Raw genomic sequence first — 21,539 nt, 5'->3', positions numbered from 1 at the left:
GAGATTGCCTAACTTAAAAAACGACATATCAGCTGATAATCAAAATAAATACTTTCTTTTAAAATCAACTCAAATTTGATGCAACCACATCTTTAAAGATAGCTCGAATAATAATGTGGGAAATAATAATAATGCAGAGAAAATATAAAATATTTGTTTATCTTGCATTGCCTAGCATTAAATATTAACTTATTTGAACTGGTGCTATAATTGCAAGAAGCTTACAAATCTGTTGATAATGTCCTTCGGTAAAAAATAAAATAATTTAAATTAGCATGCATAATAATATTTCAAAAAACTTTTTCATATTCGTAAACCATTAGCACTTTTTTCAAAAACCACTTGCTTTCGTTTATTTACATGTTGTAGATTATTTGTACGATAGAGTGTATAACAAATATTATATAAAAATATCATTATATGAAGATTGTCTTTCTCATCAAGTTTATCTGTTGTTTTAAATAACGCTCATGTTTACACGGTAATGTTTGGCAGTTTGTTTGCTTTATTCACATTAAATAAATAATATAAAAATTGATAGAAAAATTAAGGTGCAATGACGGCTGATATGCACAGTAGCAGGGCAATTCGAGGCGCAGATGAAATTGTTAATAAAGAAAGCGCGTGTCTAAGCAAACTAATTCAGAGCAAATTTATTCCAGAGAGTCCAGCAAGTAGCGCTTCAAAGCAGACCTGAAATTCTCATGACTATCAATTTCCGTAAGCGGATTGGCAAGGAACTCCATGCTATGACACACAATAGGCAACCCGACCATAGCAACCAGTAGAAGAGGGTGGAAAATATAAATCAAATAAGGAATGACGAGTTTTGTAATATGTTGACAAATTAGTTGATATTTAAATTGTGTGAAGGCTAAAAGACATATTCTTAGTTGATATAGTTGTTGCGTAGGCAAAACATCAGATTATTTAACAAAAGAGTTGATGAAAAATAAGAGTTTTCTGATATGTTTTTCTAAGCAATGGATTCTAGATGACCAAAATTTTGTTTAAGTAGCTCATCAGAGCATTTCGCCATGATTCCAAGCAATAGACTAATATACTATTAATTAGGAGTATTATATAAAAGTAAAAGAGGCATTTCTGTAAAACTCAATGAGACCTGGTAAATTAGCCCTGAGCTTTGCCGTAGTTGTTTTCTCAATAGTTTCATGTGTCTTGACCAGTTTAGGGCACTATTCATTGTAACAGCTAAAAATATTATACTATCCGTCATTTGTAAGATTTGTCCAGTTCGAAATATTTTTTGTAAATCGAAATTTATTTTGTGGATTATGAACAACTATGAAATTTTTTCTTGTCAACATTCAATGGTAGTTTGTTTTAGTCACACTAGTTTTTATCACACTTATATCTCTGTTAATTATTGCTCTATTTTTATTCAAGTCTTTAGCGGTATAAAATAACTTTTTATTATCGGCAAACAAAGTAGTTTTAAATTTATCAGTACTTTTAACATGATCAATGATATATAACAAAAATCAAGTTGGTCTAAAAATGAATTCTTGTGGTACTCCACATTTAATTAATCTAGTTTGGGATATTTTCTGTGCTATTATAACACTTTGAAAACGATTTGAAAGATAATTTAGAATAAATTCTAAACATGAAGGAACAAAATATATCTGTTCAAGCTTATTAATCAAAATAGAGAGATCTATCATATCAAAAGACTTTGAGAAGTCAATGAGTACAACTGAAACAAAAAGAATATGGTTTAAAGCAGCAAGAGCATCAATTGTAAACTCTATTGATGGTTTGCGAATTCCTTTCTTTATTTGAAATCGTAATTATGCATTTGTTGGTTATTGAGATGCTCAGAAACTTGCGAAAAACTGACAGAATAGAAACAGGTCTATTATAGTTATTAGATAACAGCTTATTGCCTCCGTTTTTAGATGTGAGCACAACTGTAGCAAATTTCTATTTTTGTGGGAAAACACATTGTTTTATGCTCATGTTGAATATGCTGAATACTCAGGCCAAATAATTTGATAGCTCATGCAAATGAGCTTTTACTAGAGGGAATTGCATTTATACCTTTTATAGTTCATTCAATAAACTAATGCAAATAAAGGTTTTCTAGAAATGAATCATAAAAGCTACAAAGATTAATTACCAGGTACTATATTATAATTTATGTAAAAAGATTTGTCAAAGATAAATTTTTGTGAAAGATAACTAATGTAATAATTTATATAATATATACTGAACCAAAAAGCTATATTAGTTTTGCCATTCTATATTTAAACAAAGTTGATGAGTCAATAAACAAATACAAATTAAGGTTTTCTAGAAAATAATCAACATAAAAGTTACAAGGATTATATTTCATGTATTGAGAGCAATAGTTTATTTTATTGTTGTAAATTTCAATCAATAGATTTAACTTTTATACATAGTTCAAAACATAATTATTACAGTGCCAGATGTTTTATGTGCTAAGGTATCAACAATCATTTTTGCTTAACATGTGTTAGAACTGCTGTCCAGGATTTTAGTAAAGTCAGTTCTTTTAGTGTTATGAATAGGCGTCCTATGAACTCAGTAGTTTTACCATAAAAAGTCTTCCAGATAGGAAATCCATAAAGTAGGACATCAACTTTTTGCACACAACTAGTGGGAAACTGTAGCTAATAAAGTTTGATCAAGACATTAAAAAACCCAAGTTTTTATGAAGGATGAATGAAAGCTTTCATATTCAGTTTCGATTCCCACTTTACAAATACTGGTACAGTGAGTTATCATCACAGTAAATTTTAACAGAATTCAAATTCAAATAAAAATATTTTAATTTTTTCAGCCCCACATGATTCCTTCATATCTTTCTATTTTCTGTCCTCTAACTTTTATTTTTATGTTGAATCTTCTTTGAATGTGGAGTGTAGGAAATTTGTTCGGTAATAAATAGCATAATCTATATTTATACAATAAATTGATAATGATATATTTAACAACAGCTTCAGAATGGACTTATGTTAAAGTGATATTCAAATCATTTCATCAAATCCGAACCTTCATTCAATAATGAAAGAAATAGGTTTGATATTACATAAAAGTTGTTGTTAATGCTTGTGGACCATTGTGAATATAACTCTGTGGTACTTTTCACCTGATGATCACTGGAAACAAAAATTATTTTGGTAAATATTCTATGTTAGATGGTTTGCATTGTTTATTGTTAGATAAACTCTGGAAACAGTCATCCGCATATACAGGACAAAGCAATACTACATATTTAACAAAACGTATTGATAAGGTTAATAATTTTTTCCCTTAGGTATGTACATGTAGTATGTGTAAGTTTATGTAGGTATGTAATAAGTATAAAAATATTGAACTTGATATCCATTTTAAAGTCAACAACATAAAATATGACTGGAATTAGATTATTTACTACATTTAGAAAATGTATGTGATATTAAAAAGTTAACATTACTAATTCTGAGTCTGGCCAGTTACTTCGAAAAAATGATAAGATGATGACCTATTTTAATCTAACATAATATGCCTTAACCTTTTAGTTTGTACTGCTTATCATCGCTATAGAGTAAAATAAAAAACTGATTTACATGCGTTTACAACCAATAATATTTACATATATAGAATAACACAAGTATTTTTTTTCAAGTTTCTTAAAAAAAATCAAAACATAAAGAAAATTTCCAAAAATAGTGTAATAAACTTTAGATTCCTTTCAATTATTTAATGGAAAATCATGAAATAATAACATATAGTATAAGTAATATATGATAGAAAGTGTTTGAAGTTAGAAGAGCTCTAGCAGACAATAGTCATGGTTTTGGCAATTTCATCATTGATTTATTACAGGTCAACAGGAGGTAAAAATATCCTTTGTCACTTTTATTTCTATCTTTTCTTTGATAATATTGTTATTAAATATAAAAGGTTTTGCTGCCTCACTTCTGATATGTCAGACTCGTGAAGAGGTTTAAAGCAAGTTAACATCATGCAAATTCTTTAAGTTTTCAGAACATCGAAATTGACAGAGAACCATTTTTAATGTCGGTAACTAATTTTCATGTAGTCAAGAAATTCAAAAATATATGCATATAATTTTGTATGCAATCTATAGATAGCTGGCAACAAGGAAACTAAAATGATTTTACTATTTAAGCAATTTTTTAAAATACCTTGAAATCCTCTGAGACGTCCAAAGATACCATAAAACATAAAAAATTGGTTATCAGAGAATGATCACTAAATGAGACAATTTACACGGTTTCTATTCGGTCCACAACTTTTCTTTATTAGACAAAACTCTTCACAATAAACTTACATTTATTACAAGTTTCTTTCAGGAACATAATAATTAAACATGAACAGTTTTGATGACCATCATCTTGTCATTTCTTATTTTTAAAATTTGATTTGATTTGATGTTTATTGAGATTTAAAAGAACCGGAAACTTGGACACTTTTAGCAGTTCAGGGAATTAAAATTAACAGGGCACATTTGTAGCAACGTTTATGTATTTTAATTTATAAAGGGCTGAAAACCAACGCAAAGTAAAATTGTTTTGTTAAATTGCAAAATTAAATGCAGTTTTAGTAGATTTATTCTTCATAAACAAGGATATGATATCCTATTCTTACTTTACACTACCAACTAGACTTTGATAACAAATAGCAGTGTTACCTTCAGAAACAACACATGAAACCATTTGGACTTCTTTTAAGAAATATATTATTTTACTGAATTCAATCTTAAAATTATCTAGTTAAAAACCAGTTCAAAAATTTTGCAACATTCAATTTTAAAAAGTTACATTGTGAAACTTTAAAATTTTGAAAAAATAAATGACTTACTGTATTTTAATTACACAAAAACAATCAAAATATGTTTAGATCTTGTCAGAGCAATAAGCCATAAAATTGAAGAGTTAAAATTTAATAGCTTATTCTAGTTACCACCAATAAGAAACAGTATTAAAACATGGCAAAAGCCTTCATAACAAACCGGTAAAGAATTGTTGTGAATCTGAACTGTGTGAAGTGTAATGTATTTTATATAAATGTCTTTTAAACCTTTGAACTTAAATATACATCATCACATTGATACAAGGAAACAGCTACCACGGCACCGTAGAGCAGCTGTTATTTCTCACCTGTCAGGTAGTTCATTGATCCGGTTGCCAGACAAATCAAGTTCTTCTAATGAAGTCAGTTTGGTCACCACCTCAGGAAAGGTTTGAAGGCCATGAAATATGAAGTTATGTGTAAACATGTCGTCCGAGAGCTCGGAATAGCCAGTGATCCTCAGAACCTTTAGCTTTTGAAGTTGTATCAAACTAAAATAGGAAAACATGAGTAAATTTAAATGACAGAAATCTGATTCAACTGATCATCCATGCGAACCCAAAGCCAAAAACGGGTGTTTAATTTAGAGCTGAGAATTCCATAATATCTAATTACCACATTCTATCAACTTTCAGGGTAGCTAGCCGCTTCACTAACTATAAAAATTACTGCTATATTTAAATTTAGACACTTTATGTTATGCTTCAACTTCGGATGGATTAAGTTTAAAGGAATAAAAGAGAAATTTAATTATTTTAACTACTGGAAGGCCACTATAAGACAAGAATTGAAAAATACAGCTCAATCCTTTTATTGAACACCACCTCTTTTTGATTATCGCTTTGACATTAATTGGTATTTATTAACCCATAATAATAAGTGATCAGTGCTCACAAAATACTATTAATATTAACTCAATTACATCAATAACAATAACAATTTTGTTGTTGCTATAGTGGTGGCCATGGTTTCTGTGATAATGTGCTCAAAAAAATTGATCATACAACCACCAGAACTAACCAACAGAATATCAAATGAAAATCGATAGATAGAAAATATAAAAATAGATCTAGCTATATATATATATATATATATATTTCTCAAAGTATGTCCGTGTGTCGTCGTGTATCATATATCTGTCGGTTTTCCACCTATAGGTCTTAACATCTTGATATTCTGCATCCTGATGGATTTGGACTCCCAACGATTTTTGCATCAACGAGTGTTTTATCCGGATGCTCTACTGAGCTAGAACGCCATAGTGATCAGATATGTTTTCATATAAAATATACAGCATGCGGGCGCTAATTATTTTAGCCTTAGATTTTCCAACAAAGATTTTGAGATTTGTTTGCCTCGGAGCTTGAACATAAATTCGGTTCTCGACTACACTGGAGCATGGGCATTGCAATTAGCAAAGCTTCAGAAACGCCTGGAACTGGATTAGCATTTTACGCTTCATAAAATCTTTACAAAAAGGGAGAAACCATGTGAGACAACCTCCTCTACCGAATAAATTTGCTAGAGAGATAACAGTTCCAGTCGAGTTACCCTAAATTGTTCTGGAGGATGAGTCTTCTTTAAAGATGTGAAGTAAACAGGCCTTTGCTGTTTATATTTTCTTTTTGCTTTGATTTTTGATGTAATACTCTGTAGAATTTTTTGCTGTTTCACTATCTATTTTTATAATTTTTAGTATTGTATTTTAACCTTTAATGCTCTGGATGTTTTAAAAGCCAAACGTACGACATGTTTACCTTTGCTTTCTTTTTTCATCATCATAAATATAAAACATTTTATCAAAATTAAACATGATCTTCATATACCCGTTTCTATTTATAGTATGATGTATACAGTACAGGTTATGGTGTGAAATGTTGAAAAAAATACTTTACTGAAGTATATCTCCGAATTTACTCAAGTTTTTCTCATCTTGGAATGGATTAAAATCTACATAATTTTATTTTAATGGGAAATATTGTTCGGATTTCGAAGAACTCGGTTAGCAACGCTACAACATTTCCACTTGAATAGGCTCCACTGCACGCTATTAAAATTGCTTTGCATCACAAAAAGTTAGGAACTTTTAAATTTACAGTGGTTCGAAAACCATTTCCTCATGATATGAAGTTTGAAAGTTACAGCTGTTAGAAAAAGTTTAAAAACCTTTACAGTCGTTTTTGTTCTCTTTTAATTCATTTCAATTACACAAAACACTTATTTCATGATATGTAGTTTGAAAGTTAAAATGGCAAATGTTGTTATATGTTAAATACAAATCAAATTTCTGCCCAAAAATCTTTTTATTTTAATTTGTTGGGTTTCACCTTGGTTTCGTCCACAATTATTTATTAAATCTCAAGGCTCTCTGGGGTCATTAGTTTATAGTATTCCATGACAATAATAATCAGCTTTTGCTTCTTTGATATGGGATGAAACTTTATTTTTAGCTTTTATGTAGTCATTTTTTAATTTAAGACTAAATGAGTAAGCTCTGTACTTGTCAGATAAGACCTCTTTCTTTTGTATATCCAAATTAGGCTATTTAGTCCTCCAAAGGTTTTTAAAGCTTTTGGGTTTGCAACAAGTTGGCTCCTCTATGGGAGCAACTTGGTCAAAATTATTTTGTTCTTGTTCAGGAAAAAGCCTTTTGTTTCATTTTTGTGTCATTCAAGCCTAGGTGAATAACCAATTTTGCTTGAATAATAGAAAAGTCTTTGCACAGAAAAGTTATCTTAGATTAGCACACAAAAATAGTTATCATTGTAACTTTTAAATTTCATTTAACCTAAATATTATATAGCAAGGTTTTTTTATATTAGCAAATGTAACATTCAACTTATTTGATAAATATTTTTATATAAATAATGTAATCGTTTATATATAATATTCTGAACCAAAAAGCTATATTAGTTTTTGACACGCAAAATTTAAACAAAATTTATAATCCAATAAACTAATGCAAATTAAGGTTTTCTAAAAATATATGCACAGAAAAGTTACAAAGACTATATTTTATGTATTGAGAGCAAGAATTAGTTTTACTGCAATAAATTTTAATCAATAGAGTTTACTTTTACATACAGTTTAAAAGGTAAGTATTATAGTGCCAGATTTTTTTTATATATATCAAGATATCAACAATCATTTTCGCAAAAACAAATATTTAGAACAGCTAAGTTAATTAATATTCAGTAAATGTTATGATACCTATTTTAGGCGTCTCTAATATCTGCTGAGTCATCAAAACATCAGTACCAGCCAAATCATATCAAATACCAAATCATCATATCAACCGCACTGGCTACACCGGCCGGCTAGTGCGAATCTCGGCTGGCATTTGCCGCCTTTATCATTTATAAGGAAGCCTACATTCTAGAGGAAGACAAAGTATGTAATAGAGTCAGTTAGATATGTAAGATCCCATAAATAAACAACTACTATTTATTAACTCCATTATTTGGAGTCAATTCATTTCAAAGAATTGATCAATGAACTTGTTCAAGTGCGCAGTTGAATACATGTAGAAGAAGTCAAGCAGTGGTGTCTGAATATAGTTATAAACAAGTGCCAGAACCCTTTCTCTATAATATAGTGAGTCTTGATAACCATCCTTGGAATGCAAAGGTTGTGAAATGTATTAAAAATATTGAGCTTAACACCGACTTCTTTTTGGTCCACATTTTTTCTTTATTGGGCAAAACTCTTCACAATATACTTACATTTATTATGAGTTTTGTTCAGCAACGTAATAATTAGCCATTCCAATTTGTAAAACTGTTTGTGTTACTGCCAAAAACACCCCCAATCCTATCTTTGTGTTTTTGTATTACAAGTATGATATATTGTATACATCATATAATAATATATGTCTCTAGAAACTTTATTATTGGTGCGAAAAACACAAGTATTTATACACTACTAGACAGAATGTTTAATTTATTACAAAAATTAGAAATTCATCAGGGGAGGTATAAGTACTAATAGATCAAATGCCATATTAAAGTCCCGCACAATTTCTGAGGACCAGTAGTTACTGATACATATAAACAACTTGAACACAAGGTGTTAGAATCATTACATCTAGTTGCATAAGCTTTATGGAATACACAGTAGCATTTTTACTCTTGCTGGTCCCTTCCAATGTTTCATATGTAACTTTAATATTCGATTAAAAATCATCACACATGGGCCAAAAGACCCATTGAGAGTATATAACAAAACACATGGATATGTAGATGTAAACTGGTATCTCTCTGATAGAGGCAATACAAATATATGTTATAATTAACTCTAGGATAAACTACACAATATATGAACTACTAGAGCTCATACATCATTATGTACAATAATACAGCACTACATCATACTTGTATTATTGAAAGTATATAAGAAAATACATGGATATGTAGATGTAAACTGGTATCTCTCTGATAGAGGCTATACAAATACATATTATAATATACTCTAGGATAAACTACACAACATCTGAACTACTAGAGCTTATACATCATTTGTTGGTCTTTCATAATATATTTTTCTAACACGCTTTTACATTATTATTTTTATTTTTAACACTGTGATGCGTAATAAAGCTTAAAATACTTAGTTTTAAACAATAGTGTATGTAAAATACCATATATCTACCAGTTTAATATGGTTTACTGGTCAAATTCAAATGATGAGATAAGAGTATTGAGTGATCTAACAGTATACAAGTAGAGTCATTATTGAATATGGTTGCTGAAATTTTAGTTTAGAACAGAGCTTCAACATTTGTATAGTTTTGACTTGACACGAAAACAGTAGTTTAAATTAAACCATAATTGAAATCATACTCTGCGCCGACTGATGTCCTAACTCCATTCAACATTTATATTAAGAGTGATCCATATTTTATTGAGGATTCTTGACTAAATTTAGGTGGCATTAAAAAGCAAAGATTAGTGAAACTGTATAGTGCATTTACTTCATGAGATGATAAGATAACATGAGATTATGTGATGCACTCCAACATACTATGTATTGACTGCAATTCTTACAGAGGTTACTGCACATCATTAGTTTGGAGTGAAATAAAAATACTGTTTTATATGATTTCACAGATAATTTTTACAGAGTAAAGTAGCACAAATAGTGTTTTGAACTGAAAAATTGCCGAAAAAAAATTTAAAAAGTTGAAAAGCCACGTTTAAATTCCATTCGGTCATCTTTTGAAAACCATGGTATAAATACCTGTAACATAAGCGTAGTGTGATATAATTTACCTTCAGGCTAAAAGAGTTCTAGCTGACACACAGCTGTGTTTTTGAAAACGAGAATTTGGTTTTTTCAGGTCAGCCAAAGGTAAATACATTCTACATATGAAGGTATATGTATTATATATTAGTATATGTAAATACAGTACAGGCAATTATTGATTTGCTCCTCGATGAAAATGTTTAAGATAATTATCTATTTATTTACATATAATGTTTTGAATGAATGACATTATCAGTCCTCCCAGCCAACATTTAAGGAATCTAAAAAAGTAAATAGTTCAAAAAGATTTCAATTTCAGCATGCACTAGGCATAAAGTGTTGAGTATCTAGCTATTTTGAATACCAACAACATATAGAGATATCAGCGTGCTTAGACTTTTCCAGAATTCTAACAGGCAATTTCACGTTTACCGTTCTATTTATATATCCATCAAAATTGTAGTTTTAATGAACTTTGTCATCAAACTCTTCTACCATTTCGTATCCTTATCATTTTTCTAACTTCTTTAAAAGTTGGCAAACAATTTCATTATTAATATAGACAGGTTCTGTTGGTCCACTCTATCTTTAGTATGAATAAAGAACTCAGCTGTGCGATAGGTATGGAAGAACATTAAAAATTGCTGTCAGAAATTTAAAAAAAGGTTCGATCACTGATGTAGGAAAGTAAACAAATTTTGCTCCCTACTATCAGCATGTTTTATGGTAAGCATTAACATATTTAATATCATTAACTTTATTTCATTAAATTAAAATCATTTAAAATTTAAATCTTTGGAATAAAATTTTACACTTTTATGTGGCTGCCAGTTACAGTTTGATAAGTTTAGAGAAATCCACATTTAATTAATAACAGAGATTTTCATGAAAACTCAGTGGAGGTTAAAATTGGTTCAGACTACTCAAGGTTTAAGTAATCTGAATAATACAACAATAACAATATTAATACTTAAGATTAATAATAGTGATAATATAATAAGTTAGAGTAGGAAAGGTGCTCATGAGAAAAATAATAAAACTTCATAATAGTTGTCGATAATTACTACACTATAATTCTATTTTTATAGTTTTAGGGTAAAGTAACCCACTTTAAATTCAATATTTAACCACCAGCAAGTTAACATGGCTGCTCATCAATAAGTAGTGAAAGTTGTTCATAGAAGGACTTCATATAACTATGTGTATATTTACCTATCTGGGAGTTGGCTTATCTCGCAACTTGACAGGTCCAGCTTTTCAAGTGAACTCAATGCAGTGATAGACTCAGGAAGCACTTCAATAGGATTTCTAGAAAGATTCAACTCTCTCAGCAATGTCAGGGAGCCCAAGCTGCAAATGAATTTTATTAAACAGATTTTTCTCTCATGAAATGTTCATATCTTTAGCCTTAATTTTATTAAATTTGCTGAAAGATTCAAATTTGCTTTAAACATAGCAGTGATACACAGCTATACAGTAAGAACTTATCTTTAACCCATCAATTTATACCCATCATCTTTTATTTAAAATATCATAGAAATGAGCTACAAATGTCTACCAACAAGTTATAACCATATAAGGTTTCCAACATTATGCCTTAATTTTAAACTGTGTTTGAGCACTGAAGGATGCTGAATTATTCTGATGAATTTATCTCTGATTACTAAAGGAAGCTGAATTAAATTAGCATGTGAACCATGAAATGAAAGTGATGTACCAGAAGTATATTAATGATAGTACACTGACAGTACCAGCACCTAAGATCTAAAAACTAAAGATCACTCATGCGAAAATATTTTGCATACAAATTACTTACCCTAGGACACTTATATTTCGCTAATATTTAGTTTCGTGAGTTGCACACAGAGTAAAACTTCGCCGCAACTTAATTTCCCGGTTCTGATGAGCGCGAACCTATAGTGATGTGAAAATAAATGCAGTGGAAAACACAGATTATATTCCTCAGGTCCAGTCGCCACTACAATAAAATTCATCACTACAATAATTATTATTCAATTTTACGACTTCACCTACCAGACTTTCATCTTCATCAGATACTTCAGATAACTTCGGTGACTAAACTGATATCATCTTAATTTGCTTTGCCATGCTGCTCAGTCGGTGTATTTGCTATAATGAGTTTACCAAAAATTTCCCATTGATTCCAACCACACACGACAATTACCTGCATTTCTATTATGACTATTTTATTGTGGATATCAATGATTAAAGCCATTTAACTTCGCGTTCTCGCTCATTTGTTATGATAGTTTAGTTTCGCTCACAAAATTTTTGCGAGAGGATGACACCGCGAAAATGCGAAAGTTAGATGACCCGAATACATAAGTGTCCTAGGGTCCTAAGGTACCAAAGAACTCCTCACAATCAGATGCTTACTTATTCTGTGACAATAAAAAAATAACTAAATCTAAAACAATATTGATTAACTTTACAAACAAAATTAGGCAAAAGCATACAATAATTTGTCTTGGTTCATCTAATGGTCTGAAGAAGAAAAAATTTTTCTCAAGCTTTGACAACATTCCATATAACAAGAATAGCATGCAGTGTGATTGGCTTGATAACTCAGTAAGATACGGTTTCCGATACCAAAAGCGGAGCAGCTCTACTGATAAACTTTATTATAATATATAACCAGCCATTATCATTATGAGGTGAAATATCAAAATACATTCTATGAATATTCTGGATGTAGCTAAATTTGCAACAGTCAGATGCGGTAAGGCTTTGACAGAGTAGGCATATCAAACATTGAAGTGAATTTCATATGTATTTGATACCTGTCTGGGATTTGTCTCACGCCATTGTTAGACAAATCAAGTACTTCCAATGAAGTAAGTTTGGTCACTAACTCAGGAATAGATTGAAGGGATCTATAATGTTCTTCAGAGCATGATATCCTCAATACCTTTAGCCTATTTAGCTTTTCAAACCTGAAATCAGATGATATAAATAATAAGAATATATTGAAAAGTAGTTCAATAAATCATCTATTCACTCTTCTATACTGACTTGATTTCTGGTATATTTTCTCTTAAAACACCTCAGAGTAATTGGCTGCTGCACCAAGTAAAGACTTGACTAATAGATTTGTCATCAGATCTGCTTTATACAATGAATCCATTTTTATCTCAATTATATTCACTACATTCAAAACATTCGAAAATATAAAATAATTATTGTTTCAACCTCTGTTAAAATATTTAGTTCTAGTCACCTATTCATCTATATATTATATTATAAACAAATACTTTCATGTTATTTCTATCATATCACAGTCTAGCCATTTCAAATCAGTGACATCGGTGTGAGCTGTTAAAATGACAACAAACTGTTTCTGTATTTTCATTCCGCAACTAGAAAACATACTAATCATTAAATCTATTAGTTTTTTATAGAATATGTAAGAACAATACCTTTTTTAGTGCAGGTATCAATAGTGAGACTATTATTTATTCATGGTGTTGTCCATAGACTGCATCATATTCCCTATTTTACACGGTGAAATTACATGAAGCTGGCGAGTTCCTAAACTGTGAAAAAGCTAAATGCTGTTCAAACAACTTTTGAAGCGCACACAAGTAGTTCTAATGTGAATTAACCACCTTCATATTCCATTTTAGGCACACCATCTTTTATATTAACAATATTTTTGCTGTCAGTCACTTGAAAAACATGAATCACAATCAAACAATATTTTTCAATCTTTAAATGTGAGCATAGCTGTTCCATAAACTCATCACAAGCATTTGCATACCAGAGTTAAAAAATTACATTATAAATTAACCGAGAGCGACTTTGTTTCCAGTTAAAAATATCATTTAAGCAACTTACAAACCGCTAGATTTTTGGACAAACAACTAGTAAAAATTCGTAATATGGTAATTACTATTTAGTTAACAATTTTAATGTGACATTATTATAATTGAAATAAAGAATCTAGAGAACAATTGATTTAGGTAATATAATTAGGTCTACATATAAGGCAATCATTTATGAAGGTTAAATAGAGATCATATCATGTTCAGTCCAATATTTTCTCTAACACTGTTGGTGTGACTTCAGACAGACAAACTGACAAGCACAGTTCTTATTATAGCAAGGATTACCTATGATAAGGTAAACTCACATATGTCACAACCTTCTGGTAGCATCTGACTAATTTCAAACCTTTAGTAAATAATATTCTTAAAATATAGTAATGCAAGTTTACCATTATTCTGTATTTAATGCATCGTAGTGGAATCATACTAAATAAATCAACTGAATTACCAGCTAGGAAGAGTTTTCATCTTGCAGTCAATCACACGAAGTTCTTCAAGAGAGTTTGCAGGCAAGCTTGGCCATTCTAGTGAGAGGTCAATCCGGCAAAGTTCTAACTTTTTGAGGGTGGTGAATGTTTTCAGACTAAAATACATTACAAACATCCATTTAAACTGGTGAAAACACTGTGAGTATAAGCTATACCAAAATGTATAAATGCCTTTTATTGCACAGTTTCCATATCCTACCTTTTTACTGCAGAAGTGTTTCGCAAGCGTAAATGCGTCATGTGTGGGGCAATGTCAACTAGTGATAGGTGGCAATCTCCATTAATTGTTAGGTGAGTTATATGATGCTCTCCAATATCTGTTTTAATTTCTTGCTCGTCATCTCTATGTTTACACACAAGGTCTCTAAGCTCACCATTCCATTCTGGCTTTCCAGAGTGTCTGTAGCTCAGTGTGGTCGCTGGAAATGATAAAAAGAACAATTATAAATATAATAAAGATATGTTTAAAGATGTGATTAAACCATTAAATTCATTCAGATATACGATTTTCTTAGCCATCAACCAGCACAAAAATTTAACAAGGTCATAATAAATGTTATTGCTAACAAACCCGTTGTCTGTGATTTTGAAGAATTTCATTGTTAGGAAATGTATCAAACTACTGAATAATGCACGCTGAATCGACACCTTTTTTGATGAACAACAGAACTTTTACAATGCTTCAAATCCTCAGCGAAAGTGACTCGGACTTTTCCGAGCACCAGGTTGTCAATGATTGAGGCAGACAGCATATAGTTAGAGCTGACAGGCATCAGTAGTGTTATGCTGCAGAGGAAGCTAGGATAATGGAGGTAAGTCGATCTTGAACTTTGAGTCTCTCATATATATATATATACTAAACTAAAAGTAATAATTTTACTAGTCATGGACACATTTACTAATTAACAAAATTATACTTTTTTGCTATAACCAATAATCGTTTCATAAATATTTGGATGTCCACCTCGCTATAATATTTGCGTCAAATTTTCTATAGCAGCTTTAGCTAGTAAATCAGGTTTATGATTAGAATTTATCTTTACTTTTCACTTGTAGGAAGTGAGGAAAATAGATTGATCAATTCGCACCTTCAACTCCCACACAAAAAGCTTCGAATTGTTGGCTTAGCATGATTTTGTTAAAAATTTGTTCATTTTGTAATTTAACACTTAAACTTACAGAAAAACATATTTATTAATGACATCTATTCATCACATTGTTGTATTGATCATGGAATGTTTAAATGGCGCCACCAGTGCAGCAGTGATGTCAGTGTGGAAACTGCTATGAATGAGGAAAGAGGGAAATGAATGAGTGCTACACAAAACTTGATATGTGCCATTATGTTTCTCAAGTTGATCTAAGTGTGTTGCAAAAGGGCAGAAGGTTGCAGAGCTTATAAAAGCAGGTCTATTGAGAGTGACATATTAAAACTACCGGCGCTACCATAATAGGTTTGGTAGCTAATTGAATTTTTTTTCTGCTAATTTCACTAGATGTCATGTCACTTCCAAGCAACATTCAAAAAGTTATCAGAAGGGAATGAAAGTTTAACAGTTTGTTAGTTTCTAAGTATCCTGATGCGGAGTGCCTAAACAATATGAAAGGCTGAAGGAACATGAGATGTACAACATGGTATGTAAAGACAGAGGAAGTCATGCACCCACAAATCATTTTAAATCACACAACAAATTAATTAATAATTTAAAAAGTTTTAAAAGACATCATACTACTATTTTGAGGCTATAATTAGTCCCTTATACGCGTGTGCAACAAGAACACTTTGCTAAATGTTGATCGTCCTTTACGGAAAGCTAATCATTATGAACGGAAGCGATTGTTCAAGCGCTGCTAAAAAGATTTGTTTACAGGAAGATATCGACTGGTTTGAAAGTAAAGAAGATGATTTTAGGGCAGAAGAATGTGAGGAAGACGATGAAAGTGAAAAAGAAGATCAACAGAGTGAATTGGATTGCGAAAGTGAGACTGAAATGAAAAAAGGAATAATGACGGATATCAAAGAGGAGCTGATTCAAAACCAAAATAATTACATTTTGATGACAGCTGGGCAAGAGTAGAAGTTCGAATTCTTAAACAGGTAAGTGTTTTTTCATTACCTAAAGCTTTTTATAACATTGTCCATTATAAATGTTATACTTTACGAAACGACTAAATATGGCCTTCAAAAACATTGCGATGCTTCGGAGCCTGTTGATTATAAATATATTTGGCTAGTTATTTGTTTAGTTTTGCATATAGGTATTCTCAAAAAGCCTACTCTGTTGTCTTACTGGTCTACATTCTTTTATTATCTACGCTGATTTTTAATTAAATTGAAAGTAGAAAGAAAATTAAATGCAAGTTTACACTTTACTGAAAATTTTGAAGACCCTGCTGGAAATAAATTGTTCAAGTTAGAAAATATTTTTGCCATGATATGCAACCGGTTCTATCTTGTTTTTCTGCCTGATAAATTTGTATGCAAAATTGTTACATAAATCTAGTTTCAAGAAATGTATAAAAATCAGACAACAAAAATCATAACTGCGTATATTTGGATCTCTAGTTGCAGTTTTTGCAAGCTGTCTGGAGGAAAAAATCTCATTCTGCAGAAAAATTTCTCAGCAACGCATTTCTCAGCTCATTTCACAGCTGCTGATAGACAAGCTACACAAGCTTTTCTACGAATGTCAAAGACTCTTACAAAAGCATTGCTTTCTTATTGTCAAGCTGAGATTGTTAAATAATGCATGGTTAAATTGAGGCTATGCAAACAATTTTTTCCAGATAAGCGTGATATGATTCGTAAATTCAAGGCTATACGACCTTTTGGAAAAAATTCTACTGGTAGAATTGAAACCATTAATGATTAGCTTGACTTTGCTAACCCATATAGACCAAGTAGATTACTTTTCAATTGCTATTGATGAGCCTACTGATATAATGGCCTATTACTCAATTAGCAGTCTTTGTAAGGCATATAGGCTACTGTTTGTACACGATCAACTGGTAATGTTATTTTTATCATGTACAGTTCACCCTTGAGATACAATTACCCTAATATACGATTTTTTCATCTTACGAAGTCAAACACTGTGATATCTTCACCTCGCTATACAAATTTTATTTCACCATAAAATTTTGAGAAAAGTTTCGCCCGAGGTAAAATTTGGCGGTCGGTGTGCTCATAACGCACGTCGAAATGAAAAAAACACTGAAATATAGTTTGCCAAAAACATTTTCAGAACGTTTAGAAGCGACACGATGATCGATTTCTCTCATGTCAGCATTCTGCATGGAAAATTTGGACGAGTATAACTGGAGTGGCTCAGAACCTGGTCACATGATGAGGGAATTTTCTGTTTTTGTCTAATATTTAATATCTCATGCCAAATCTTACCAATTTTTTCTAGATTTAAATTTTGTCATACATTTCTCTATTTTTCTATACATTTTCCAAACATGTACCTCTCTGTGTACAATAATCTTATGCAAGATTCTGCAACTATTTATGCACATTTTTGGATAATATCTTATATTTCTGAACAATATTGGGTTATTAGTAGTGGTTTATTGCACTATTGCTGTGATAGAATATAGCATTGTGGCAAGTGTCTAATATTAATCATGATACATGATTGAATGCAACTGAGCATGTGCAAGACATGTGAGAAAAACCGAAAATTCCCCCGTCAAGTGACCAGGTTCTGAGCCACTCCAGTTATACTCATCCGGAAATTTTGTGTAAAATACACAAGCGAAAGCAAATATTCATTTGTAGCGTTATTATAGCTTTTACTATAAAATTTTAAGTCGGCATACGTATATAACTGCAAATATCTACATTTAATTTGTTAGCTATGGAATCTGAGACCGATACAAATGTTACAAAACGAAGGAAAAATGATTTCTATGTCAACAAAGTTGGATGTCATAAATAAGAAAAAAGCACCCATATTATTAACGTTGTCAAGGAATATGATCGCAACCAATCAGCATTTGCAATTATTATTAAAACAAGAGCTCAATTAAAGCAAGCACAAGAACGAGCTTCCGACTGAAGATTTGAATGAGCTAGGTCATGCACGTGATCAGCATTCAAAAGGAGCAACCATTTAGTAAAGGCGAGGAAGTAGAAGATACAGAAAACCCAACATTCACAGAAATATTTCAAGTGTTTAATTTACTGATGTGGACTGGTACATTAAAACAATGCATGTATAATATATATTATTTGTTTCTTGTGGTACATTTTTCATATTTTATTCATTCTATTTTTTTTCCTTTTGATTTTATATTTTATTTTCTTGTTTAACCATGTCTTTGCAGGTGGGCTTGTTATCTCCTATGTGAATACAATTCATTGTATGTATGTAATTCATATAACTAGCTACTCATGATAGTTGACACATTTACATTACTTTTTGAAACTTGTTAAAGCCCTTTCCTCTAGGGTATAAATATGTATAAACTTTGTACGTATAGTTACATGGATTCCTGCGCACATTTCATACAAGAAAAACTATTGTAGCACCTTCTATGGATCATTCTACAAGCTTTAGCTAGCTAACAGTTCTCTGCATTGCTCCAGCATTTTTTTTTAAACCAGAAGAAAAATTGGACCGGACTAGACAACCTTCTTTAGCTTGCTAAAAATTCCATTTTATTACGTATTAAATTAATCTCCAAGTGTACAGCAACATAATTAGCATTGATACCTTTTTTCCTCCTCTCTGCTTTATTCGCTACAATATACCAGCTAAAGTCACGTTACTCCAAAGGTATGTATGTCCTGTATAGTAAATAAAAAAAAAATTTTCTGTAGCCATTAAATGGTCAGGTGTGTGAAAGGCCGCTTTCGATAACTGCATCGGTCGGCCTTTCTTATTGAATTCTGGTCGAAAAATGTTTCAACTAGACACGCTAAATTTTATAATGAAAGTGAAGACAAACTTATGAAGGATAAAATTTCGTGATAAAAAGTTGAAATTCATTAAAATACTTCAAAATACATAATAAAACTAGGTTTTAAGGGTGAGTTTGGCAAGCTAAACTTATTTGAAGTAAATTCAACGTTTATGTTACGCGTACCTTTTGAAGGTAAGAACTTGTTACCATACGATCTGCATTTGGTACACAGACTATAGTTTTACAGTATTGCAGATTTTAATCATTAGGTGCACTTAATACAACACAGATACTGTAGGTAACTATAGTTACTAGAGTTAACATACTATTTTGTTACTAATTTTCAATATGTACAACATTTTTTAATATTTCGGACGATTTTTACCATTTTTTTTCGTTGTATAATTACAATGGTTCCTATACCCGGATATACGATTTTTTCACCATACGATGCCAGCCTTGGAACAGATTACCATCGTATCTCGAGGGTGCACTGTAGTTGCAAACTGAAGTCATACAAGTGCATTTTAGGAGACAGTTGAAGGAGAACACAACTCCAAGTGGAGGATGATGCACTTATTTTATGATTTTTGGTTCAAAGTGACTAATCCAAACATTTATACTACACGCTTATTTATAAAGCATCAGCATGTTTCTTTATAAAGCATAGTATTATGTTTTATTTTTATATCCTGTGTCGGTGATTCTTTGATGGTGAAGAAATAAATGAGGGCTTCTTACTTTGGTTGGATTAGAAGGAGAAACCACCACCCAGCTATCTATGATGCACGAATTAAAGGACTTGATAATATGAATATACCTCTCCATAAATGTATATCTGTCACAACAGATGGTGCAAAAGCCGTGGTTGGAAGAGAGCAGTGTCATAGCTAGATTGAAGAATGATATGGCATCAGTGCTAGCATTCTATTGCATCATTCACCAAACTATTTTATGCAGAAAACCAAATAATCTATTTCAACAACTAATGTGTGAGGTGAGGCTATGAAGATGATCAACTTTTTCAGAAGTCAATCAGCTCTCAGATACAGAAACTCAAGGAAGTTCATAAAAATCAATGGCAATTGTTAAGATTTACTAACATACAATAATATCAGATAGCTAAGTATTGGAAAATATGCGTATGTGTACATGTGTACGTGTGTGTACGTGCGCGTGCGTGTAAATCAGCATTTGAGTTCAAAATCATTTGAGATCAAGATCATTTGAGATCATTTCAGATCAAGATCCTTTGATCATTTGAGTTCAAGATCATTTGAGATCTAGATCATTTGAGATCTAGATCATTTGAGATCAAGATCATTTGAGATCAAGATCATTTGATCATTTGAATTCAAGATCATTTGAGATCAAGATCATTTGAGATCAAGATCATTTGAGATCAATATCATTTGAGATCAAGATCATTTGAGATCAAGATCATTTGAGATCAAGATCATTTGAGATCAAGATCATTTGATCATTTAAGATCAAGATCATTTGAGATCAAGATCATTTGAGATCAAGATCATTTGATCATTTGAGATCATTTGAGATCAGGATCATTTGAGTTCAAGATCATTTGAGATCAATATCATTTGAGATCAAGATCATTTGAGATCAAGATCATTTGAGATCAACATCATTTGATCATTTGAGATCAAGATCAAGTTCAAGATCAATCAAGTTGAGATCCACTTTGACTCAAGATCATTTGTGAGAGCCAGATTACCAAGAGATAGCGAGCAGTCATAAAATCTTTTTAAAAAAAGTGATTTTGCAGTAAATTAATTCACCCACTGGGGTCTGATATAATCTTGAAAATTTTTCTGCGAAAGGGTGAAAAATATTTTTAGAAAACATTTTGATGGACAGTGCAGTGCACTCACAGGATGCAATTTTGATCCATTCCAGGGTTGGTATAATATAGTGAAAAAAATCATATGCAGGAGTATAGAAACCCTAGTAATTATATAATGCAAACATCCCCTGGTGAAAATTGTCAAAGTTTTATATAAGTGATGCGCATATTAAAAACTAACATAATAGTATAGTAACCTTACAGTAAGTTTATGGTTATGATCTGCAATGAAATGTAACATTATAAGGCACCATAGAGAGTTCTTGCCTTCAAGACTAATGCACGTATAACATAAACTTTGAATTCACCTCAAAATTTAGCTTACTAAACACACGCACGCACCCACCCACCCGA

The 21,539-nt window shown here is 31.1% G+C and overlaps 3 protein-coding genes across 4 annotated transcripts in view; 1 reads left to right on the top strand and 2 right to left on the bottom strand.

Annotated features, from left to right (window-relative positions):
- The window catches only part of LOC137392131 (uncharacterized), a 127,780-nt gene extending 112,591 nt beyond the window's left edge, over positions 1-15,189 (bottom strand). The window contains exons 1-6 of the mRNA XM_068078762.1: positions 15,093-15,189; positions 14,616-14,835; positions 14,377-14,511; positions 12,885-13,037; positions 11,296-11,433; positions 5,151-5,333 (exon numbers count right to left, since the gene is read on the bottom strand). Of these exons, the coding sequence (XP_067934863.1) occupies positions 5,151-5,333; positions 11,296-11,433; positions 12,885-13,037; positions 14,377-14,511; positions 14,616-14,835; positions 15,093-15,189 (926 nt within the window). The remainder of the gene's footprint in view (positions 1-5,150; positions 5,334-11,295; positions 11,434-12,884; positions 13,038-14,376; positions 14,512-14,615; positions 14,836-15,092) is intronic.
- LOC137389555 (uncharacterized) overlaps positions 1-21,539 on the top strand; it is a 365,277-nt gene that overhangs the window by 249,430 nt on the left and 94,308 nt on the right. The window lies entirely within an intron of this gene.
- The window catches only part of LOC137389556 (uncharacterized), a 386,829-nt gene that overhangs the window by 325,817 nt on the left and 39,473 nt on the right, over positions 1-21,539 (bottom strand). The window lies entirely within an intron of this gene.

This window comes from Watersipora subatra, chromosome 3 (assembly GCF_963576615.1).
Source record: "Watersipora subatra chromosome 3, tzWatSuba1.1, whole genome shotgun sequence".
Taxonomy (NCBI): domain Eukaryota; kingdom Metazoa; phylum Bryozoa; class Gymnolaemata; order Cheilostomatida; family Watersiporidae; genus Watersipora; species Watersipora subatra.
Note: the sequence above shows the minus strand (reverse complement) of the source record. Positions and strands in the feature narration are given on the sequence as shown.